Here is a 22,386-nt window from a genome sequence, read left to right as displayed (position 1 = left end):
TGGTGTAGAATGGACTCCCAAAAGATACCAAGTTATCACACTACTAATTTTTTGTTACTCAAGTAAATATTTAAGTGTAATTACAACTTTAAACTTCTACTTAGTTGAGCTGTCCTGCTTGCTTCCAGCATCCACCAAAAAACCCTTTCAGCTTGTGGCTTCCAAGAAGAAAATCCAAACATAAAATTTGGGCCGTGGTACCAGGAATTCAGATTGTATCCCCTCTTACACATTTTCTTTCTCTCGATCCCTTGCGTAGCCAGAGATCCAAAACAAAAAAAAACACCACATATCTGGTCTATTTTAGATTGAAAAACAGAATTTTAATCACTTCCTGTTTTATAATGAATTTGTTCCCTCTAGTATGGCAAAGGTTCAAATGTTTTGTAAAAGGTAAATTTTTAAAGTCAAAGCAGCATGACCTTGGCCATTGAAGTGGGCTTGCAAAAATTTGATATATTTATGCTCCCTATTTTAAACTCTATTGATTGCCAAGGACTGAAGAATTACGGCAATACATTTAAAGTAATTTTTTTTACTGTCAAAATAAAATAAAATATATAAATAATTAAAATTTAACATATCAGCATATAGTAACTGGGCTCTACTCAGAAACCACAGCTCATCATATTCTAATCAGTATACAATTAGAATATACTTCATTTCCACAGATGCTTTTCTACTCACTTTCTTTAGCAAAAGAGTATGATGATATACTGCTTCAATTTACTAGATGGGTTTGTTGGAATTCTTCTAGTAGACTATTTAAACTCAGAGCCCTTCACGCAGGTTAACATTCAAAATTTATCACTGGCTTCTGAGGAGAACACACAGTTGTTTCACCTTGTTTGACAAAACCAGCTATCACTGGTTGTTCACACTAAGACAATTATCAATGAGCACCACTTAATAACGTAAAGACTTTGCTCCATGAAGAGCTTATAGTAAATAGCATCACAGTGAATTTCATTTTTTTTTAGTTTTCCATCACTATTATTCACTTAAATGCCTTAAAAAGTAACAAACATTTCAAGTACTCAATGACACTAAAAATACTGAGACCAGCTGACTTTCACATGTACCCACAGACCCATGAATACCTCATCATCAGCCTGTTGAAGCCTGGCAACGGCATAGCGCCGAACTGTTGGGTTGGTGAAGTGAGATGACAAAAGCTCTAGAGAGTCTTCCACATCCATGGGCTTCCACTTGCCCAGTAGCTCCAGTGCTTGCTTTGCCTCTTGGGGTAGGTCCCAGTTGACACATTTTAAGAATTTTGTCAAGGCCTAAATAGAAAAAGATTGGACAATTCATCAGTGAAAAGCCAGGCTAAACAAATAATTTCAGAAATCAAAGTTTCACATTAAGGTAGAACTAGATTCAGACTCTATTTATATAAGCACAGGCCTGAGGAACCTTACTCATGTAAATGACAACATGATATTGGATAGCTTTAATATGTCCTAAAAAACTGCAGCTGGGTTATCTTTTAAGTAAAATGCAAAGTCAATGGCTACTGCCCTACCACAACTACCGCTACATAAAAAACGCCCACTGGTGGATGAGTATTTAGTTATTTAGTTCCTTTGGGCTTTTGGTGTGCTAATGCTTATTCTGGTAATGCTAACCCTTGTCTAAAAGGGGATAAAGGAACTCCTCTCTAATAATTTTTGCTGAAGACAAAATTGACAATATTGGTACTTTAAGCTGACAGTCAGTGTTTGTACAAAGACTGCTGTAGTAATAGTCAGTTCACATGATATAAGAGGGAAAATTACAGTCACCAATTTTTAAGTCAGTAACATTGTAGAAAAAGTGAAAATAATCTTGACTAGCTTCTAAGACACTGAAGCTCTGTATCTCTGCAAAGACACATTGTGAATGAGTGCTAGATAAAGCACGTCTTGCATTAACAAGTCCTCTCAAATCAGTCAACTTACCTTCTCCTGATTAGTAAGGTAATATCTGAATTTCCAAACTAGATCCTGTTCCTCATACGTTAGCTGCTTTGTCGGTGGATAACTCACTATGATCTATTAGATACATAGCCAGAAAGTGAGGTTAAAAACACGAACAGGCATAATCAACAAGTTAACAGACTACACTGTGACAAAGCACCACACTGACAACACATAAAAATAGCTAGGAAAAAAAAAACCACAACTTTCCAACAACACAAAGTTCTCAAGCTATCATGGTGATGCTTCCCAATTATGTGGTTAATAGAACTGGCACTGTAGGAAAATACACATACTTACTTTAAGACTACCATTAACAGCTACACGACATGTGCACAATATGCATTCTTATCCCCCCTAAAACTGTTTTACAAAAGAATGAGCAAGTACCTTCTGCTCCTTTCTGAGTGGGACCTATCGAACTAAGCACTTGTAAGAAGCACTTAACAACATTTCTTCATTAATGACTTTCTTTAAACTGAAATGAACTGTATTTTCCTTAAAGTGTCACCATATATTAATATCAATCTACCTAATAAAATTTAATTTAGCGATCATGTGACTGACTTACATTAAGCTGATCTCGCGTAGCTGCATTAGGCTTCAGATCATGATCAGAAGGTCCACTTCTTAAACTTCGAGCAAGCTTGTGATGTTTGCTTTCTACTAAGTTCTCCTAAACGCAGAGGGTAAGTCAGTATTTATAAATATTTAAACTCCAGAGAAATTACTATTGGAATGAAACCACCTAGCAAAGACTCACCAGTATCTTGAATAATGCATGACAACTAAAATTCACATCTAAAACTAGAGTCTTCTGGATTTTTTTGTTGTTGTTGTTGTTTTAGAAGAAACTCCTTCAATCATATCCAGAGGGCTGTTGGAGATTTTGAGTTTTTGCCTCCTTTTTTTATTTCACAGTTTACAAACCCTACCTTGCCTTTTGGTGAATTGCTGCAAAACGCAAGCGAGTCAACACATCTGTGATTTAGACAGCACTCAAACGTGCTAGCCACTTTATAAACATTTTTAGGATGTTTGCAGTATAAAGCTTTGTATGCAAGAAAAACTTCTCAAAAAGTTTTCCCACTGTTAATACCATGTTAGCAACAGTAGGAGCCACAATAGGAGCCACAGTGTCAACGAGATTTCAGCAGCCAAGGCAGTTTTCAGCATTGTCAGACTTGCTCTTGCAGTGTTAGATTACACAGTGCTCAAACAGTGTTGCCAGTAGAAGCCCACTTACATTAAGGTTCCCAAAGCTGCCAATACCTGTCCCACTGAATTGGCATCCACAATAATGGAAATCTTTTCTAGAACTGTACTTAGGCACTGTCTACATGAAAGACAACATACAAGAGAGTGTAGGGAGAAAATATTTTAACAGATGAAGTGACCAAGAGTTACTGTACCTTCCCCTAAATTTCTTTTCTTCAGCTCCCCTTACCTTATATTCCCACCCCCAATCTCTTTTGCTAACAATCCCCCTTATCTGTTTTCCTACACCTCAGAAGCAAGCACATTAGGTATGGAAAAGAGGAGATGAACATAAGCATTAAATCAATTCTTGTATTTTAATCTATCAGCACTAGGAGAAAAAAAAAAATTACAAGTCAAACCCGCTGATATTTCTCAAGAGGTCAAATACATCTTTCCACTGGAATTTTAAAATACTGAAGGCAGCGATATAGGCAAACTTTCACTTCCTTTTATAAAAACTTCAATAAAAATATGATAATACAGATTATATTGCATGGAATATGCTTACCATAGACATCTGGGGATCTGGAATCTTAACAATTTCAGAACTTGTTAAAATTGGAGATAACTCATCACCATCCTGAATGACAAAAGTTTAAAGGGATATTAAACATCTCAAGTTTTAGGAAAAGAAACAACATTTCATATTAATGTATAGTGAATTATACTACAGTGAAAGGATGATGCAACTGCATCTTGCTGACATTTGATAGCTATAAAGGGGAAAACAGAGAATAAGAAATGGATTATTTTTCTTGTCAGTTTTTGCCAGATGATAAAGAAGGTGGCAAGACAGATGAAAGTTCATCCAAGGAGACACAGTTTGGCAACCATGCTGGCACACAGGTGAGCAGAGATATTTGCCATCATCATTACACATGTCCTCTGGAAGCACAAGGGAAACCAAATCAGGGTCCATATTGTCACCAAAAATGTGAATTTCCTAGAAATAACAACCATATTGCAGAAAATACCTCCTAATAGTTCAACACAGATGGATTTAAGAAGATATATGTGTGTCTATCTATCCTGGCTTCCATATGGAGCATGCCAGTCACTTCTAGAATTTCATGCTGTGCTGCTCGGGAGCAGGACAGGAGCCTGCTAGTTTTCCTTAGGGGAATCTAACCTGCTGCTGCTGCATAAATAAGGGAAGGGAGAAGCTAAAAGTTTCCTGTTTGAACCAAGCAGAAGAAAAAAACAACAAAGCCTGCCACCACATGACAAAAACAGCAAATCTCTTTCCCTCTTCCAGTCACACCCAGCAGTCTGGTTTTGTTTTGTTTTTTTTTTTTAACCTTAGAAGTGTAACTAAGGATTAATTGACACAATCTACTGAAGAACACTTCATTTAAAAGAGAGTATAAAACAGTAAAAGAGAAAAAACAACAAGACGCCAGCATAATGTGTGCTATGCTATATTTATACTTAGTTTTTGTTCATTTATTTCAGAGTAAATTTCAGCTCAGAATAAAGGTTTTTTTGACATACCAACATTTCCCTTAATAATGTAAATTTTGAGATCAATTGCTCAGGTTTCCTTCTGCCTCCACTCTTTTTTTTTTTTTCCTACTGCTTTTCCAACCCCATATGCCTCTTGGGATAGCTTTGCTTTTATACTTTTCAGAGCAAAGCTATGCAGGGAGAAAATAAGGAGAGCCAAAGCGCAGCTAGAGCTCAACCTGGCTACAGCTGTTAATAAAAAATGTTTCTATAAATTCATTAATAACAAAAAGAGGATTATGGAAAAATCTCCCTCCTTTATTGGATGCTGAGCGAAACATAGTTACAAAGGATGAGGAAAAGGCTGAGATGCTCAATGCCTACTTTGTGTCAGTCTTCAGCAGTGGAACTAGTTGTTCCCTGGACACCCAGCCTCAAGAGCTAGGAGACAGAGAGGGGAAGCACAATGAGAGCATCACGATTAAAGAGGATGTGATCAGTGACCTGCTATGCTGTTTGGATGCACACAAGTCTATGGGACCGGATGGGCTACACCCAAGAGTGCTGAAAGAGTTGGCAGACGTGCTCGCCAAACCGCTTTCCATCATTTACAGGAAATCATGGCTAACTGGGGAGGTCCCAATGGACTGGAGGGTGGCAAATGTAACACCCATCTATAAGAAAGGCAAAAAGGAGGATCCAGGTAACTATAGACCTGTCAGTCTAACCTCGATACCAGGGAAGGTCACGGAGCAGGTCATCTTGAGTGCCATCAAAACCCACATAATGGGCAACCAGGGGATCAGGCCTAGGCAGCATAGGTTTATGGAAGGCAGGTCCTGCCAGACGAACATGATCTCCTTCTATGACAAGATTACCAGAATATTGGACGAGGGAAAGGCTGTTGATATTGTATACCTGGATTTTCAAAAAGCATTCGATACTGTCCCCCATACAATTCTCGTGGAAAAACTGGCTTCACACGGCCTGGATGAGCATACGATCCACTGGATCAAGCACTGGCTGACTGGAAGGTCCCAAAAAGGGGTGTTCAATGGTTTAAATCCAGCTGGCGGCCGGTCACAAGTGGTGTGCCTCAGGGCTCAGTGTTGGGACCATTTCTGTTCAACGTCTTTATTGATGATCTCGATAAGGACATAGGGTGTATCATCAGCGAGTTTGCAGATGACACCAAGGTAAGCAGGAGTGTTGATTCCCAGGAGGATAGGGAAGCTCTACAGAGACACTTAGATAGATTGGATCATTGGGCCAACATAAATGGTATGAGTTTCAACAAGGGCAAGTGCCAGGTTCTGCACTTGGGCCACAATAACCCCATGCAGCGCTACAGGCTTGGGGAAGTGTGGCTGGAAAGCTGCCTGGCAGAAAGAGACCTGGGGGTTCTAATTGACAAGCGGCTGAATACGAGCCGGCAGTGTGCCCAGGTGGCCAAGAAAGCCAATGGCATCCTGGCTTGTATTAGAAATAGCGTGGCCAGCAGAAGTACGGAGGTGATTGTGCCCCTGTACTCAGCACTGGTGAGGCCATACCTCGAGTATTGTGCCCAGTTTTGGGCACCTCAATACAAGAGAGATGTCGAGGTGCTGGAGCGAGTGCAGAGGAGGGCAACAAAGCTGGTGAAGGGCCTAGCAGACAAATCCTATGAAGAGCAGTTGAAGGACCTGGGACTGTTTAGTTGGAGGAGGAGGCTGAGGGCAGACCCCATCACTCTCTACAACTATTTGAAAGGACACTGTAGAGAGGTTGGTGCTGGTCTCTTCTCACAGGTAATTAATGACAGAACAAGAGGGAATGGCTTCAAGCTCCAACAGGGTAGATTTAGACTGAACATTAGGAAAGAATTTTTCACAGAAAGAGTGGTGGGGCATTGGAATACACTGCCCAGGGAGGTGGTTGAGTCATCATCCCTTGATGTGTTTAAGAGACGTTTAGAACGTCTCTTAACTTTGTAGAGTAGGGTAGATGGTTGGACTCAATGATCCCAAGGGTCTCTTCCAACCTAGACAATTCTATGATTCTATGATTCTACGTGAGTGACTTGTATCAAGGGGAAGAAAAGAATCATTCGTCACCAACTAGACACAGGAGTTAAAATTCCCATTAACCTTTCAGGAGAAACATTTTTTTCCAGCTACATAAATTTTGTGTTGCTGACTATAGTAAAAGATCTCTTATTATTAAAATACATGTTCAGGAAGACACTTCCATTACATTTATTAACATCCTATGCCTTTCTGAAGTAGCAATTTTACAGTCAAAATAATGACAGTAACTATACACATATCCTTCCTAGTTAAAGGAAATATGCATACAAGCTGGCTGTGGCTGATGATGGTCCCAAAACATGAGCAGGATTGCTTTTCCCATTAGGCTTTGAAAAAGAGTATGCATGCAAACACTGAGGAGGAGGACATTCACCCATAGTTTCTCTGTTTTAAAATCATACTGCCTAAATAACAAACTTAGCTTTAACCTAATTGTATGGAAATAATTTTAGATTTGAAGTTTTCCTATTATAACAAAATACTACCACGTCAATGTAACAGTAGACTGAACTGAATAGGAGCCACACTGACAGATCAGAACCTGCAGTGTACTAAAACCTCTGCCAACTCAGACAGAACTTTCAGATCACGTTCAAGTCAAATTACATAAAAAAAACAATGAAATTGTTTTTAGCAGAAAACCATTCTGAAATAAACATATTTGATGACAAGATGACAGATCAATTTCCATCTACTAATTTGTTATCTTCCTAATCAAAACCATAAGACTGCAATCTAACTCAACCTTTATATATAAAAAAAATGATTTCCAATGCCCCAGTGACAAACAAGTTTCCACTCCGTTTAGACCCTTCACGTAAAAGCGCTGTAGGAAAAACTTGACATACGAGTGGATTCACTAGCAACTGATAAATGTTCAAACTCTTACCGAGGCATTTATAGCATCCATATCCCGTGTGGATTCTCTAGATATAAGCAGTAATACCACCCATACTACTTCATCTTTCTCTCAGTGAAAACATTCACATAAAATAGCTGTAAAAGGAAAGAGTCTGACAAAGCTTTTAGGCTGGTAAAAATGGAGCACCTACCCCATAATCAAAAGCCTATGACAGCTATTACCAACTCAGAATTTACTAGGATGAGAATGACAAAAGCCTAAAATTTGCTTACTTACAAAACTAAAATAAAAAATGCACAAAGCCTTCCAGTGACTAGTGTCAAAATGTTTATAACACTTTTTAAAACCAAGATTGGGGATTTTTTCCAGTACCAGGGTTAAAAGAATGATTTCTAAACCTACTGCTGATGTGGGTTTTTTTTTAACCTCTCGAATAAAATATTATAATGACTGTTCTTTAAACTCTGCTTCTCAAATGCAGTTAGATTATGCTGAAAAGCCAAGCTGAAAAGCTCTAGTTATTTAGCTCAAGCAGTAGAAAAACTCGGTTCCCAGTGTTTCACTGCGTTTTAGAACAAAGCCTTAAGCTTCAACCAAGCATTTGTGGGACAGGTTACTGCATCAGGAGTTAACATTTTCAGAACAGGCTATTTTGTGAAATCCTCAAGAAGGAACAATGCCATTAGTTTGCCAGTGAACGACTTCAGTTGTTAATTGCCTTCCAATTAACCCATAGCTCTAATTCTCTCTCATATTTGGAGAGCATCACATGGATGACTGTGACCCTGACCATACAAAACTACTAAACTATCCCAATGCCTGACGGTCAACTCTAAATTAGCATTTGAATTTGGTCAGGTGGGTGCTTTTGAAGTGTCTCTCCTGATCATCCCCACGTAGCAAGCTTTGGTTCATATCATGGAGGTTTTAGAAATCCTTAATATCCTTCAACTGCCAACAGTCATTCAGACTACAGGACTTGATTAAAACTGGTCTTAAGTATAAGTATATAGTGCAGACATTGGGCCTTCAGCAACAACTTCTTCACTCCACAAATTTGCTCCTCTTGGCTGCATTATTTGCTAGCACAGCCAGAACCTGAGATGACCTGCTATTTTGCCACTGGGAAACAAAAGCAACATTAATACTAAACAGCAATTAACTTGCTTTAAATTATTATGTTACAGAGCTTTAGAGGTATTTCACTACATTAAGGTCAGTGAGTGTGACTTTCCACAAATATTAGAGTTCACTTAAGAAAGTCAACAAAATTTGCAGAATTTTCTGAACCAGAAAGGTTCTTCTGCACTTTCCTGAAAATCAATTTCACAACATCAATAAATAAGGAGGTTCTTGTTATCTTATTCTTTAGTCAAAACATCATTTCAAGTAACACCAACGGGATCCAACTTCTCCCACACAAAAGGCTACGGACACCCAATGCTGTAGACATTACTTTGGTTTTTTTCAAGCCATGAAAAAGGTTCTAATAATCAGACTTTTTTTTTTTTTTTAATAAACTGGATGCAGCAGTGTAATCAATTTATTTATTCAAAGGTTTCACTTGAAACCTGCACAAACACACATTAATGATAAATGTTGGTGTTATTTGCACTTGGAAAGTCACACTGAATTTCTGCCTAAACAGAGAATCAGAAGTGATGCTCTCGTTACCAGCAGACTGCTATCCTTCATGTCTTGAATGCTGTATTAAAATTAACAGAGAACATGGTAAGAGCCACTGCTCCTTCACTTCATTGTAATTGAATGTTGAGTCAAAGAATCTCAAATTCTATCAGCCACTGTTTAACAGGCTAGTTCTTCGTAAACACTTGAAAACAAATTTATCAACAAAACTGTGACAAGTAATCTCCACTTCGACTATCGGTCACAGGCAGGTGACAACAGAACCTACTTTCATTACACTCAATATACTGAATTGGTGATGCCAGATATGTATACTGTACACCGTAATTGGAAGCATGACAAAACTGGGAAGACAGGCACTAATTTATGTACTGTTTCCTACTGCTGCCAGAAAAGGGTCAAGAACTTGTTGGAAAGCTACTTCATAACAACAAAGCCCTCAAACTGCAGTTAGTTATAGCTTTAATATGTACTATTACACATTCAATTACTTTATATCCACAAGAGCACCCAACTGATAGTTATTTTGTTCCAGGCACTTTTAACATGCTTCAGAAACCTCCGTTAAGAGAGACAGATGCATGCTTGAAGTCTGACTCTTCTTTCCCTCACCTTGCACATGTATAAAACCACAACGACAAAAAACGTGTGTAAATCAGGAATAATTAACTTACAATGGTAGGTTTCTGGAGGTGTGTGGTGGTGCAACCCCACCCCCCTTTAGGCCACTTGGAACTTGGCATGACTTCCTCCCCAACTGGGCCACATAACAATACAATGGACCAGAACATCACATAATGGTCTAACATGGAAGAAAGAAAAGCTGGAGCGCAACGGACCAGAACACTATGGCAACCCCTTCGGTGTGCCTGGCTCCCATGACGCCTACCATTTGAAAATGACAACTATAATCGATCACTCCTGACAATATATAGATTGTGGCCTAAGAGGAAGGGTGGATACCAAGACCCCCAGATCTAGAAAATTCTATGTTTGTGTAACCAGTGGGAAGTACCAGAATATCCCGCTGTCTGAGCTGGGTCAGAGTGGAATAGTACCTGATGAAAAGCCAATTATCCTGGATCCTATAAGCAGCAATTCTAGCAAGACTCTTTCAGCTCTTCTGGATTATGAGAGGCTGTGGCAAATACCTCCCCTGAGTTGGGATGCTGCTCAGGCTGCCACCTTGAGGACTAGAAGGCCGGGGTGAGTTAACTCCTCTTGACTCTAAATTATTGCCTGTTGAGGAACTCCGATGCAATGCGTTTACTCTAAACTCCAGAAAACAAACTTTTAACTATAGGCTAGCCTCTCTTTCATCCACCTCTCCACCTTTGTGTTTTTGACACACACAGTTCTTACAGATGTGGATGTTCTTCCATTTGTCCGTGCAGGTGTAGGAGTACAGGTGCAGGTACAGGAAGTACCTGTTGGCTCATTAGAGTCGCCCACTACTAATGGATCTTTGATTCCAGCAGCTAGAGGCCCGTGTGTGTGTGCTTATATGCTTTTGCTTACATGTATATTAACTTGAAACATATATTTTTGCTTATATGCATACATATTGATTTGGGATACTTTAGAGTAAGTTAGTGTGACTCTTCCCATCTTCAAATTTGTAATTAAGTCACTGTTCAATTATTTTGTTAAATCACTTTGTAAATATTTAAATCGGTTAATGATTAAGTGCTGCTAAAACTCAACTTCTTGATCTACCTCAAATTTTTAATGAATTTTGAATCTGTTATATCAGAACCATGTTAAATATTTCCATCCGCAACAAGGTGAAGGAGAGAAATAGTTTTTAGGAATGTCACATTTAACTATAAAAATAAGAGAGTCAAAGGACACAAAGCCACACAGTAGCCATGCTCATGAGTTTGCACCTGTGAAAAGCTACCGGTTAGTAAAATGTTTCAGTATTTTGATCACGTTCCATTATGCTCCCCAGAAAAAAAACAACTTTCTCAATTTCCACAGAAACAAATAACTTTATTTTGTTTTCTGGAGAAGTGTGACACATAGTAGGTTTCATTCTGATTTGTAACACAAGGGAGTTCTGTAATAGCAAGGTCTTCTACAATAGCTGGGTGTAGGAGAATTGTATAGAAGCACTATGAAACAAGCTATTCTGAAGGCAAAAAGACTTAAAGGCAAAAAGATTTAGAAAGGTGGGGTAAGGTCCCACTGTCAACTACAGTCCACAAAAAGAAATGCTAAAGACCTAACCTAGACATCTGCCTAAAGCACAGTTCCAGTAAAATTACCAAAATTCATCAAAATAATTAAAAAAAATCCGAAACCTAAAAAAATCCCAAACCACCTCAAACCCAAAAAACCTCCACGAAAACCAAACCACCCCCCTCAAAAAAACACCCCAAAATCAAACAAAAAAAAAAAAAAACACACAAACAAGAAAAAATACAACACCAAAAAAAAAAAAACACCACAAAACACCCCCCTCCCCCCTCAAAATACACCGCACGTATTTGCCTCAGGCTGTGGGAGGAGACACAAAGTGCCAACTGGAACTGCCTTTTCCTCCAGAAGCGTTACAAAGGCAGCTACCATTCTATGGGATATGTGGACAGAGCATGGACATCCACATGCCTCAATTTTTATATCAAATTGCACTGGTTTTGTCTGCGATAGAGTTAATTTTCTTCACAGTAGCTAGTGTGGGGCTATGTTTTGGGTTTGTGCTGGAAACTCTGGTGATGGATGTTTTAGTTACTGCTGAGCAGTGCTTACACAGCGCCAAGGCCTTTTCTGCTCCTCACACCACCCCACCAGCGAGTAGGCTGGGGGTGCACAAGGAGTTGGGAGGGGACACAGCCAGGACAGCTGACCCCAACTCACCAAAGGGATATTCCATACCATATGACATCATGCTCAACATATAAAGCTGGGGAAGAAGGAGGAAGCAGGGAGACATTCAGAGTTATGGCGTTTTGTCTTCCCAAGTAACCATCATGCTTGATGAAGCCCTGCTTTCTGGGCAATGGCTGAACACCTGCCTGCTGATGGGAAGCAGTGAATGAATTTGGTTTGCTTTGCTTGCGTGCGCAGCTTTTGCTTTACCTATTAAACTGTCTTCATCTCAACCCACAAGTTTTCTCACTTTTACCCTTCCAATTCTCTCCCCTATCCTGCTGAGTGGGAGTGAGAAAGCCACTGCGTGGTGCTTAGTTGCCAGCTGGGGTTAAACCACAACACGTCTGCAAGACACAGCTCTTCCAAGGGCTTAGAAAAATCACTTAAACAGTCACTCATTTTTGTTATGACCACAGCAATTTGAAAAACAATTTTGAGAGCTTCTTCTACAACAGCAGTTCTGTTAAAATAAGTTCTAAGACTACTGTTGTTAATAACTTCAGGTATTCAGTAACACCTTAATTCAAAGGGCTACATTAACAGCATTTAAACAGTTCTTTTTTTCAAACGTTCACAAGCTTTAACTTGCAACTGAGCATTCATTTGAGGCAGATTCTGATCTGTGCCTTGTCAGAAATTTTTTTGTAGCAGTGATTTTTGCAATTTATTATTGTATTTTCCACTACCTTCTAGAATCTTAAGTTAGATCACAGCTCTTCTGTCCAGCTCAGGCACTAATGTTATCACATACAAAGAAATACTTGTAATCTATTTTCCATTGTAGCAATTTTGTGTACTGAATTACTCGGAACAGACGCTGCTTAAACCTAGTGCCTCTGATCTCAACAGGACTCCAGTCTCTTTCTACCTTCTTTCTCTTTCCCATAAAGCTGCATTATTTAGTAACTGACATCCTATGAATCTAAACATTCTGGAAATTTTAAGAGGCAATTACCTAAAATTTATTTTTGAAACCAGATTATAGATATACTGCTTTTTCTATTTCAGTGGGTCTTTCTACAATGTAGAGGCCCATAGAAGTACTAATAATGCTTCCAAAGCCACAGTGATCTTTGTTATCGTCACTGTTAATCCTTTGTTCCATTAAATTTGCACTCATACAAAACACTGAGGACACTACTTTGGAGATATGCTTTGTAAACAGCAAAGATGCAACACATACCAATCCAGAAGTCTCTTATTTAATTGACTTCCAAAGCATTTTCAGCATGAAAGACTAAACCTTTGCATTTGCTCACTTTAGAGAAAATGTTCACCAGCGGAGCTCCTGTGCAAAGTTTTAATAACATCTTTTATAAAGTTACCAATCAATACAGGTACATTTCTTCCTGATATAAGACATAATTTTACATACAGCTACTCTGAAGTACTGCTGGATGACTGAAGGAACCATAAATCAAAAAGTTTTTAATCACTCACACTTATTAAATTCTGTAATCTTGAGCCGTATTACACAAATGATTGACTTCTGCAATCTTGTTGCATCTATACTATTTGATTTGTATGTACATAAACAGTCACCACTGACAGCTGTCTGCCGCTATCCTGCAGCAGAATATTTCACCTCAGCAGAAAAACCTATCCATTTTAGGTGCATATGTTGCTTTTTAAAGACGACCATAAAGCCTGCAAGGCACATACCTTTTCGTAGTAAACTATTCCATATTCTTTATCATCACACTTGACACAACGGAATTCAATCATCAGGTACATAAAATTAGAACTTCGTTTTTCCCTCTGAGAAGAGAAGCACCACAGATGTGTATCATATATTAAAGTGCATAAATCTTCAACATTCTCAGTACAGCAATTACCCTACTTCCTTTGTGCTGTAACTGATTAATTAGATTATCAGTTGTTGTAGCAATTATTCAGTTAATCATTTCATAGCACTACTTGAGACCATGTCACCTTCTTCCTGACATTCTTACTTCCTTACATTCCCATTTCATGATAAACATCCACATGTAAGATAAAACCACATTGTTTTCATCAGTGGCTTACAACTGTAGAGTAAAGGTCTGCAAAAAAGCAATGAGGAATAACCAGCTGACAGCTGAGGTTTCTTGCGGGTGTTTTTTTTAATCATTAAACACAATTATGCATGTCAGAGTCAAAATCCAGAAGACATGAAAAAAAAAATAATCACCATTTTAGATAGAACCACGAAAGAGACAAATTAAATGTGGACTACAAGATTAGATTTGCAGCTCATTGGCTTTCAGAGGAAGATTTGCTCATGTATGCATTTTGAAATGCCTTCCCCAGGAAAAGTGCTTAGAATTTTAAAATTTAAGTGGGAAAGAAGAAAGGAGTTATACATAACCACCACCAGAAACATATATTTAAGGCAAAAAATAAGCATCCTCTTTAACAACAAGCAACTCAAGTTTGTTTCATGCATTAATAGTGAACTGACTTTCCAGCACAGGCAAAGTGGTTATGCATTTAAGGAACAGCTCTAGCAATCAGGAGTTTTTAGTTTTTGTATGTTTACAGAAACAGAAAAGGGGGAAAAAAAAAAAAAAAAAAAAAAAGGATAGGCTTCAGTGTTTTTCAAAAAAATATTCATAAGTGTTTATAAAAATACAAATTTGAGTTGAAAAAGAATCTGATTCCCAGAGGTCTAATTATAAATAAGAAAAAAAAAAATCTTAAAGCACAAAGCTTTTTTGCTTTGTGCAACAGTTTTGTTGTGCAAGATGAGAATAATCACTGAACAGTTTGGGGGTGATTTTGTTCAATGAGGGTTAACACGTCATTCAGGTATTTAACTACCAGATTATTGTTTTTTTTAAATATTCATTCAAATCTTACAAGTACTTTTCCTCAGCACCCAAAATCAAAACCAGTAAAGCTGAACAGGTATAAAACCAAGGAACAGCCTGTATGTCCAAAAAGCTTCCCATTACAATCTAAGTCCTAGAGTTAAATTAGTCATACCTAATAGCATTTGTTCCAAACTATTCCAAATTATTAATAAATTCTGTCTTCCGTGCCCAAGTTCACTTGAAGCTGAAAACTTGTAAGGCAGCTGTCTATTCTGGTGGATGACAAGCCGGACATGAGCCAGCAATGTGTGCTCACAACCCAGAAAGTGAACCACATCCTGGGCTGCATCAAAAGAAGCATGACCAGTAGGTCAAGGGAGGTGATTCTGCCCCCTCTACTCTGCTCTCGTGAGACCCCACCTGGAGTACTGTGTCCAGCTCTGGAGCCCTCAGCACAGGAAAGACATGGACCTGTTGGAGCGGGTCCAGAGGAGGGCAACAAAAATGATCAGAGGGCTGGAACACCTCTGCTGTGAGGACAGGTTGAGAGAGTTGCAATTATTCAGCCTGGAGAAGAGAAGGCTCCAGGGAGACGCTATTGCAGCCTTTCAGTACTTAAAAAGGGGCTTAAAAGAAAGATGGGGACAGACTTTTTAGCAGGGCCTGTAGTGACAGGACAAGGGGTAATGGTTTTAAATAAAAGAGGGGAGATTCGGACTACATATAAAGAAGAAATTTTTTACGCTGAGGGTGGTGAAGCACTGGCCCAGGTTGCCCAGAGAGGTGGGAGATGCCCCATCCCTGGAAACATTCAAGGTCAGGTTGGACAGAGCTCTGAGCAACCTGATCTAGTTGAAGATGTCCCTACTCATTGCAGGGGGGTTGGACTAGATGGCCTTTAAAGGTCCCTTCCAACCCGAACTCTTCTATGATTCTCATTATTGCCAAAGTAAAATCAACTGTGGAAGCTTAAAGAACCAATTTTCCTTTTATCATATACACTGGCTGTTGAAGAAAAATAGGACAAGTGCTTAGAGTTTGTCCCCTAAGCAAACAAAGGTTCCACATGGGCAAGAAGCAAGATCCAAAGAAAAAAATTACAAATCTGATGTATGATGACCTACCTCATTGATCATTTCTATTTCTCTAAAGGTCAGTCTGTCCAGCCAGTCCACTTTCACCATGTGACCTTGCCGATGAGACTTGGTAAGCTGCATGAAAAAACACAATGATAACATTTAAATTACTCGGAGCTAGAAAAAGAATATAAAAGTTACAGTTTAACAGAGACACTACCATGAAATCAGGGGGAAAAATAAAGGAACTGGAAAAAATGCTTGTACAGTACACACACAGTAGATTCTTGTGAACAGGTAAGCCATGACATAAAAATAATTCTACTACCTGAAACACCAGTCGTGGCAAAGACCAAAACCACATGCCAATCACATCACCTCTCCATTTTTAACACATTAAAAACAGGAAGCTATTTTTTAATCAAAGTCATATAGCAAAGATACTTCATTTTTTGGGTTACTAAGTGTCATCTAGTAAACCTTACTAAGCCAAAGGAAAAGAAGATATTTCAAAAACTATCCAAATTGAATAATTCTGCCCTTGTTAGCCTTACCTAAACAAGCTTTCGGATTGGGACTTACACATCACAAAAGCTCAGCTGAAGGCTTATAGCAAGTCATAGAGAGCTTGTTCTCCTTCCTTTTAGTCATCTGAAAAGCAGTTCAATTGTCACACCTACATCTACGTATTGCTGTAAAAATAGCAAGGAATTTGAGCTGTTTAAAGGGCTACATAACAGTAGAAGAGTGGAAGAAAAAAAGAAGAAAAGATAAGGAAGATATGAACCATAGTACCTGTAGTTTCAGATGTGTTGATACAAAATAGTTTATGAAAAATTCAAGAGAAAACTCCAGGATGCAAAGCCATGGTTTTTTCCATCAGTAGCAATTTTATAAGAAACTTCCATGCGTTTTGTAAGAGCACAACTATATGGCATCTCAACATGAAATGACAGGCTTGCCATAGTATCAATTATTTAAGGTAAAAGGATGGAACTCCTCCAGCATCCAGTCATTGCTTTTATGCAAACTCCCTACAATAATAAATACCACACAAACTCAGAAGCATGTCAAGAAAACAAAAAGCTATTTTTCAGATGGAGAAAAGGTCCTTCAGCAAGCTCTACTGAAAAGTTACTTATTTCCTGGAGGACTCTAATTTGGCCTCTGGTATCAGACATTAATCAGTAGCATGTCACTTAGAAATAAGTCTGTCCAGTAGACAAACAGAAGAAAAAAAAAAAACAAACTAGGAATAACAAAGTCCATACAAACTCATCTTGCATTTAATTAGTCATACTCCTCTTACCTATATTTAAAACTACCCTCAGATACAGAAGCATCAGGAGGCATTCAGCAACTGATGAGTAAGTCGTAGAAAAACTGAAGCTGTTTGTTTTCAAACAATGGCTATTTAAGAATGATAAATCACAAGAACCTCATCTGCTGTGTAAACAGCTGTGCAAATGAAAGCTTTCACAGACACACTACCCAGAAACCCTATTCACTTTGCTAGCAACTAATAGTAAAATGTTTTTATCAACAAACACTACAAAACGTCAGTGAAAACATTCTCATCTTTCAGAAATTAGTATCTCCCAAAACAGCTTTCAGAAAAGAACATGGTGGCAGTGATGTTATCAGGTTTTTATTAGCCATTAACTAGAGCTCTCAACTGGGATGTGAAAGAAGAATCCCCTCCTCCTCCTCCTCAGAAGCTTTGAGCCATCATCTCCCACATGCCAAAAGAACAGGCTAGAACAGACGCAGGTATTTTGAGACTGAAATGGTCTACCTTATTTGTATTTCTTGAGCCAGGCAGCAGAAGCGAGTGAAGGGAAGAGGACAAAAACCCTGGACATTGGTATGGTATGGTCGTGTTTGCATAAAAGAACTAACATGAAACGGAAAGCCTACGCTCTAAAACCCTTTCTCAGAGACCCACTGCCTACATCACATAACCATTTGGTGAACTATAAACAAGCCTTGATATTTAGTGTCTGTCTACAGAGCTTCCTTAGGCTAGAGGGGATTTATTCTACTATGATCAAGAAATTGGGTACCACTGCTGGCAGAAAGCTTTAATTAGTTTTCCATTATAAAGTCAAGGTGAACTAAACTAATAAAAGACAGACCCTAAATGAAAGTTGGTTTATTGCTGTGATAAATCTCTACATGATAAAATGGACGTACTTATGGCACTAGACCTATCTTTCAATTGCAGTTTTACAAAGATAAGGATGAAATCTAGGAGACCAAGATTAAGAAGAAAGTACACTAAGTGGGTTGAACCATTAGGCAAGCTTAGGGTAAGTTTAGCTGAAGAACAAGAGAGATCAGGTAGTCAAACAGTTTGAGAACTAACATTTACTGATCAATTGCAGAAGTAGTTCTGATGGCAAAAATACACTCTGCCGTCAAGCTGGGAGAAGAAATACTAATATACACACATACAGGTGAGCTTAAATGAATGAAACTTTTGTTAATTTTTTGCAGTTCTACTAAAATCCTTTCTAACATAGAGGTATGTCATATACACCAGACAGCCTTACATCTAAAGGATGGCTACTAAAAGAAACTAGACTGTCCTCACAAGTTACTATTAGGAGCTGCTGTTACTGAACCTGATGGAATTTTGGCTTCAAGCATCTTCAAGCCATGTTTACATTTTCAATCTTTATCAAAAAATTAGGAATTTAAGTTTTTAGAACAGAATGCTATGTATATTAAAAGGTATTTGTATGCCCTTTTTAAAAAATACTTCAGAAGCAAATGAGCATGATCTAGTTTACTCATTTGTATAAATGCTGTGGAATATCTAAACAATCAAAGGAAGATAGCTTTCACATGAGAAAACAACATAAGAAGCCTGTCTTCATTCAACCTTGTCTTCATTGCACTCCAGTGAAAGTGCAAGCTTTCCACATACACCTTAAAGGTTACTTGCTATTCCATTACCTTTGCCAAGCGGCTCATTTGATCTTCAGAGACTGTGCTGCTGGTTCTCCCAGGAGTTTTGGTGGGCTCCGAGCCATCAGCTTCTACGTTGGGCCAGACTTTCAAATCATGCATTCCTTGACGAAACATACTGCAGGGAAAAATGCAGAATCGCTTCAGTAAATTCAAAATAATACAGCTGTCAGGAATCAAAGTACATGAGCAGCTACAAGAAAATGAAGTAGCTTCCTTTGCCAAACCTACAAACGTGCACTGCCATGCATAATTTAACTGAACTGCAAAAGTGCCTTGGTTCTCACTCCCTCCACGGCCTTCATTTTTATTGGCACACAGAGTTTAGATGAAAATGAGGAAGTCTGAGATAAGTTATTTGGCAAGTGGAAGAAAAATGGGTAATTCCCAAAGTCAGTGGGCTGGTACAAACACAAACTGAGGACAGAGCTTGACCTTCATAGATTTATTGTTTGTAATGAAGCAGAAAGTATTCCTCTTGACTTGCAAGTTATAATACTGAATTTAGGTCTGCCAGTGTGAAAAAAAATTGAACTAAAAAACTACCTAAGTTTCATCTGAAGGTCAACTGATATAAAACAGCCTTCTGAGCTGCCAAATAAAAAGAAGAAAAGAAAAAAAAAACAAAATACAAACACACACACCCCTCCTACCCTCAACACATCATTTTCTCCATCTGTGCTTGAAATTGAATTGGCAACTAAAACTGTGCAGTGAACAGAACTTTGCAGGTTAACTGACCACACCTTTTCTCTGCAAAACCCTGCTTCCCTTGCATATTTGTCCAACCCACCTATAAAAGGTGTTTCAAGAAATCAAATGCATCACTTTTGCCAATAAGAACTGATCACTTAACTCTAATGGCTTCAGGTAAATACAACTGGAAGGAACACTGCAAAAAGTCAAACATTAAAAATGAGAAATACCAACTAGAAGGACCATCTGACTTTGAATTTACATGTCACTCTGTGGAATACTACTACAAGGGCTTCCATTTACAAGTAAATGTAATTTCCAAATAATTTCAATATTATTTGTTGCTTTCTGTCCTCCTACTTCCCCCAGGCCCCACACACTGAAAATAAAAGTAAGTTTCATTTATAAATTTTGTCTTTTTCCAGGAACTATGCTCTAGTGCTTTAGAAACTACCAGCAGTCTTTGGGGCGCAGTCCAATTGATCCAGTTCAATTTTCTGCCCTAAGACACTGTCAAAGCAGTATCTTCAATGACAGAGACACAACCTCTCTCTACAATCATTTTCTGCATTCAAGCATGACTAAAACAGCTTTCCTAATGCTAAACTAAACTTTTCCTGTACTTCAGTTTAGCTTTATTACTTCTCATCCACTGACAGGACCAAAAAAGGCTATTTCTCCCCATTTTCCAACGCTACCTACAATGCACTGGAAACGCGTTCCTACAGTCTTTGCTCCTCCTCCATCACACTTATTTGCTAGACATTCAACGATATGGACTCCCTTAGACCCCCAGTAGTCAGCAACTTAAAGTCAGTTGTATAGAACTGAACATATCCCAGCCAAGTTGTTTCCCCCTTTTCCATACTTGTCCACATTGTCCCTGATGTGCACACTTGTAAACTGTTCATACATTCAATGTTGTTTGCACATTTCACAAGAGCATCACAATGCTGAACTGTGCAAAACTAAAGATTTACTCTTAAACACAAATCTTTTCCTCTGTTTTACTGGGAAGCTGCACCCCATTCTGTATTTGACTACAATTAATTGAAAAAACTACCAGTGCCTTATACTTTTCCTTAAACTGCATCCTATTTTTTCAGTCCCCTTTGCAATTACCCAAGATCCTTCTGACGTACTGTCACCTTCTAGCACACCTGTAATCCTTCCCATCTTAGTGTTATCATCAACAAATTTACTAAACCCACCCTGTATTGGATCACAGATTATTAATTTTGAAAACTCCTGATTTACTGAGTTATACTTTATTTGTTATAAATAATACTGCATTAACAATGCAATTGCAAGCCAATTAAATCAATTATGTTAAGTAATCAGTACTGGCATCCATGCATTACAAAAGTATAAATATGAAGTTACTTCAGCATTTGCTGCCTTAAAATCCAAGTTCACAGATCTGGAAAAAAAAAAAAAAAAGCCTAAATTTTGGTATTATAAGACAGAATACTGTTGGGTTTTTTATTTTTTTTACAACACTAGCATGTATGAAGTTACACTCAGAAGGAAATAGAGTAAATCATCTATGATTCCAATTTTTCAAGCATGAACTGTTTTTTTCAAATGTTTCTAAACCAGGTTAAAAGTCTTTTGTAACCACTGCTACCTTACTATTCACAAGTGAGCTTCAAATCTGTACCACAGAAGAAAAAGCAGTATACCCATATTTCCCAAAGAGCGAGACCGTTGTTCCTCCCACCGGAACTGCTTTACCAGGTCCATATACATCCCAGATGGTCAGAGCCACTTGCGCATTGCGAGGCAAGTCTGGATACTTCACAGGCAGTTTCAGCCACTCATTCCAGCTGCAGAGAGACACTTTTATTAGTCACAAAGCTTTAGAATTCAAGTTACTGTGTATTAGTTCGTACAACCCAGATTCTCCTTAGAATATAAATTTCTAAGGGCAGATGGACTATTTTCCTGTGGGCTTTAACCATTCAAATACCTGTCTTGAGCATGATTAAAAGGCTAGACACCAAAGGAAAAATACTCTGGCTTGATCTCTGCCCTGTAAACAGTATAAAAATGTGCTAGTCCAGGCCCCAAAAGTTATTTAAGTAGGGAGGCATGTTTAAACACACAAGCAACAATTTTATCACTTACCCATTACACAAAAAGGTTGGGTTTGTGCTGTCAGGGTAACGCTTAATAACCATACAGAGACTTGCAGAAAGATGTTATTTGAAGAAGACAACAGAAAACAAATCTTTCTGACACAAATAAAAAACATACAGATTTATTTATGTAACTTGATGCCCCAGCAAGTAAGAGGAATATGAAATAAAAGACAGTCACTTACTTCCACCTAGTGCTAAAAGCTTTGTAGGAAGTTCTAACCGGAAGAGCAAGAGGCTTCCCTTCTGCGAACACCTGACAAGTTACATACAAGTCAGAGCAAGTTTCTTGATACAGTCCTGAGAATTTCAGCATTGGATCTTCTAGGAGAGCTTTGTAACTCTTCTGTTCTCTTTTCCCCTCCAGACTTCCTCTATGTGGGGAGAAAAAAAAAAAGGGGGGGGGAGAGAAAAAATAAACAAACCAAAATTTACTTTATCCACAGTAAAAATCCTATTTTATTTCCATAGCATGTATTTCAATTACCCAGTACTGAGGCTATCCTCACTTCACATTACTAGTCAGTAGTGAAATCCAAATATTGGAGAGGAACTCAGGATATGAAGTGATAAACAAATACAGAATTTGTTATACTGATCTGGG

General features: G+C 38.4%; 1 protein-coding gene across 1 annotated transcript in view; it reads right to left on the bottom strand.

Moving 5' to 3' along the window:
• Positions 1-22,163, bottom strand: part of PIK3C3 (phosphatidylinositol 3-kinase catalytic subunit type 3) — a 74,596-nt gene extending 52,433 nt beyond the window's left edge. Inside the window, exons 1-9 of the mRNA XM_082497616.1 lie at positions 21,968-22,163; positions 21,327-21,470; positions 18,937-19,066; positions 16,027-16,113; positions 13,773-13,868; positions 3,727-3,798; positions 2,530-2,634; positions 1,941-2,033; positions 1,101-1,286 (exon numbers count right to left, since the gene is read on the bottom strand). Of these exons, the coding sequence (XP_082353742.1) occupies positions 1,101-1,286; positions 1,941-2,033; positions 2,530-2,634; positions 3,727-3,798; positions 13,773-13,868; positions 16,027-16,113; positions 18,937-19,066; positions 21,327-21,470; positions 21,968-22,098 (1,044 nt within the window). The 5' untranslated portion in view covers positions 22,099-22,163. The remainder of the gene's footprint in view (positions 1-1,100; positions 1,287-1,940; positions 2,034-2,529; positions 2,635-3,726; positions 3,799-13,772; positions 13,869-16,026; positions 16,114-18,936; positions 19,067-21,326; positions 21,471-21,967) is intronic.
• Between the last annotated feature and the right edge of the window lie 223 nt (positions 22,164-22,386).

This window comes from Vanellus vanellus (genome assembly GCF_965231255.1).
Source record: "Vanellus vanellus genome assembly, chromosome: Z".
Taxonomy (NCBI): Eukaryota; Metazoa; Chordata; class Aves; order Charadriiformes; family Charadriidae; genus Vanellus; species Vanellus vanellus.
Note: the sequence above shows the minus strand (reverse complement) of the source record. Positions and strands in the feature narration are given on the sequence as shown.